This window comes from Propithecus coquereli, unplaced genomic scaffold, assembly GCF_000956105.1.
Source record: "Propithecus coquereli isolate 6110/MARCELLA unplaced genomic scaffold, Pcoq_1.0 Scaffold292, whole genome shotgun sequence".
Taxonomy (NCBI): domain Eukaryota; kingdom Metazoa; phylum Chordata; class Mammalia; order Primates; family Indriidae; genus Propithecus; species Propithecus coquereli.
The window spans coordinates 1742741-1743871 of NW_012148530.1; the positions used below are offsets into that span (position 1 = coordinate 1742741).

At 37.0% G+C, this 1131-nt stretch overlaps 1 protein-coding gene across 1 annotated transcript in view; it reads right to left on the bottom strand.

Moving 5' to 3' along the window:
- The window catches only part of DST (dystonin), a 374223-nt gene that overhangs the window by 183118 nt on the left and 189974 nt on the right, over nt 1-1131 (bottom strand). Inside the window, exons 12-15 of the mRNA XM_012648708.1 lie at nt 574-1036; nt 360-488; nt 129-206; nt 1-35 (exon numbers count right to left, since the gene is read on the bottom strand). Of these exons, the coding sequence (XP_012504162.1) occupies nt 1-35; nt 129-206; nt 360-488; nt 574-1036 (705 nt within the window). The remainder of the gene's footprint in view (nt 36-128; nt 207-359; nt 489-573; nt 1037-1131) is intronic.

Genomic DNA, 1131 nt, shown 5'->3' on the forward strand with positions numbered 1-1131 from the left:
GTATCAAGGTGCCTTTCCTGATTCCTGGATGTATTCTTTATGAGGAAAATCATTGTAAGAATCATGTCTTTACCAAACACAGATAAGGGAACCAGAAGGTAAAAAACAAAAACAAAAAAAGCACTTACCAAGAGTTTCGCATACTGACTCTCTAATCTGTGCAACTTTTCTGCATAAGTTAGTTTAAGAGGTGCTGTCATTTGAATCTGTAACATGGAATAAAAAGACATCAAAATTATGAGTATGAAGAAATTCTGACTATATCTAATGTATCTATTATTGAGTTACAAGGTCTTTATGTAAGGAGCAAACCAATAATAAACTAAAATGAAATATACACAAATTCTAAAGTCACATACCTCACTGATTTTAGCTTCTTTAAGGCTAGATTCAAATTCTTCAATAGCTTTGTGAACATTTTTATGATTTTCTAAATGGCTTTCAACACTTGGCAAATCTGAGCCCCACTCAGTGCGGTCCAGCTGTACCTGCAAACAGCAAAATAGTAGGTTAAAAAAAGAAATTGATACCAATAAAGACTGAAACACTCAGATAAAGTAAACTTTTTTTTACCTGCATCTCATCAACCCAATTCAAAAGATCCTGAACAAATTTCATGTTGATTTCCTCTTCTGTTAAATTTTGATCCAGCAAAGAAGACTTTAGAAGGGGTTTTCGGATCTGCATCAACTTCAGAGTTTGCAATGAATTTGGCTCTACTCCTGAACTGAAATTTGAAACTAATCCTGATGGGAAACCAGGTGTATAAGCTGGAGTGACAGACGGAGTTAGGCGAGAAGTCATCCCTGATGACAGGCCAGAAGTCACACTAGAAGACGTCAGGGAAGGTGTCAAACTCTGGGTCAACCCTGAGTTCAGACTGGGGTGTAAGGTCTGTGAAAATCCTGAGTTTAAACTCTGGGTGATTCCTGATATCATGAGCTTCGTCTGTTCTGTCGTCAGCAGGCGTCCTTTGCTGTACACAGAGGAACATTCATTCCTTAAGGCCATAATTTCATCACGTAGTTTTGCGACCCTGAAAAAAATCCAAAAAAGGATAAGGTACAATATAAAAGGCACTTGCCACAAAGAGTGAACTCTAATGTAAACTATGGGCTTTAGTTAATAACA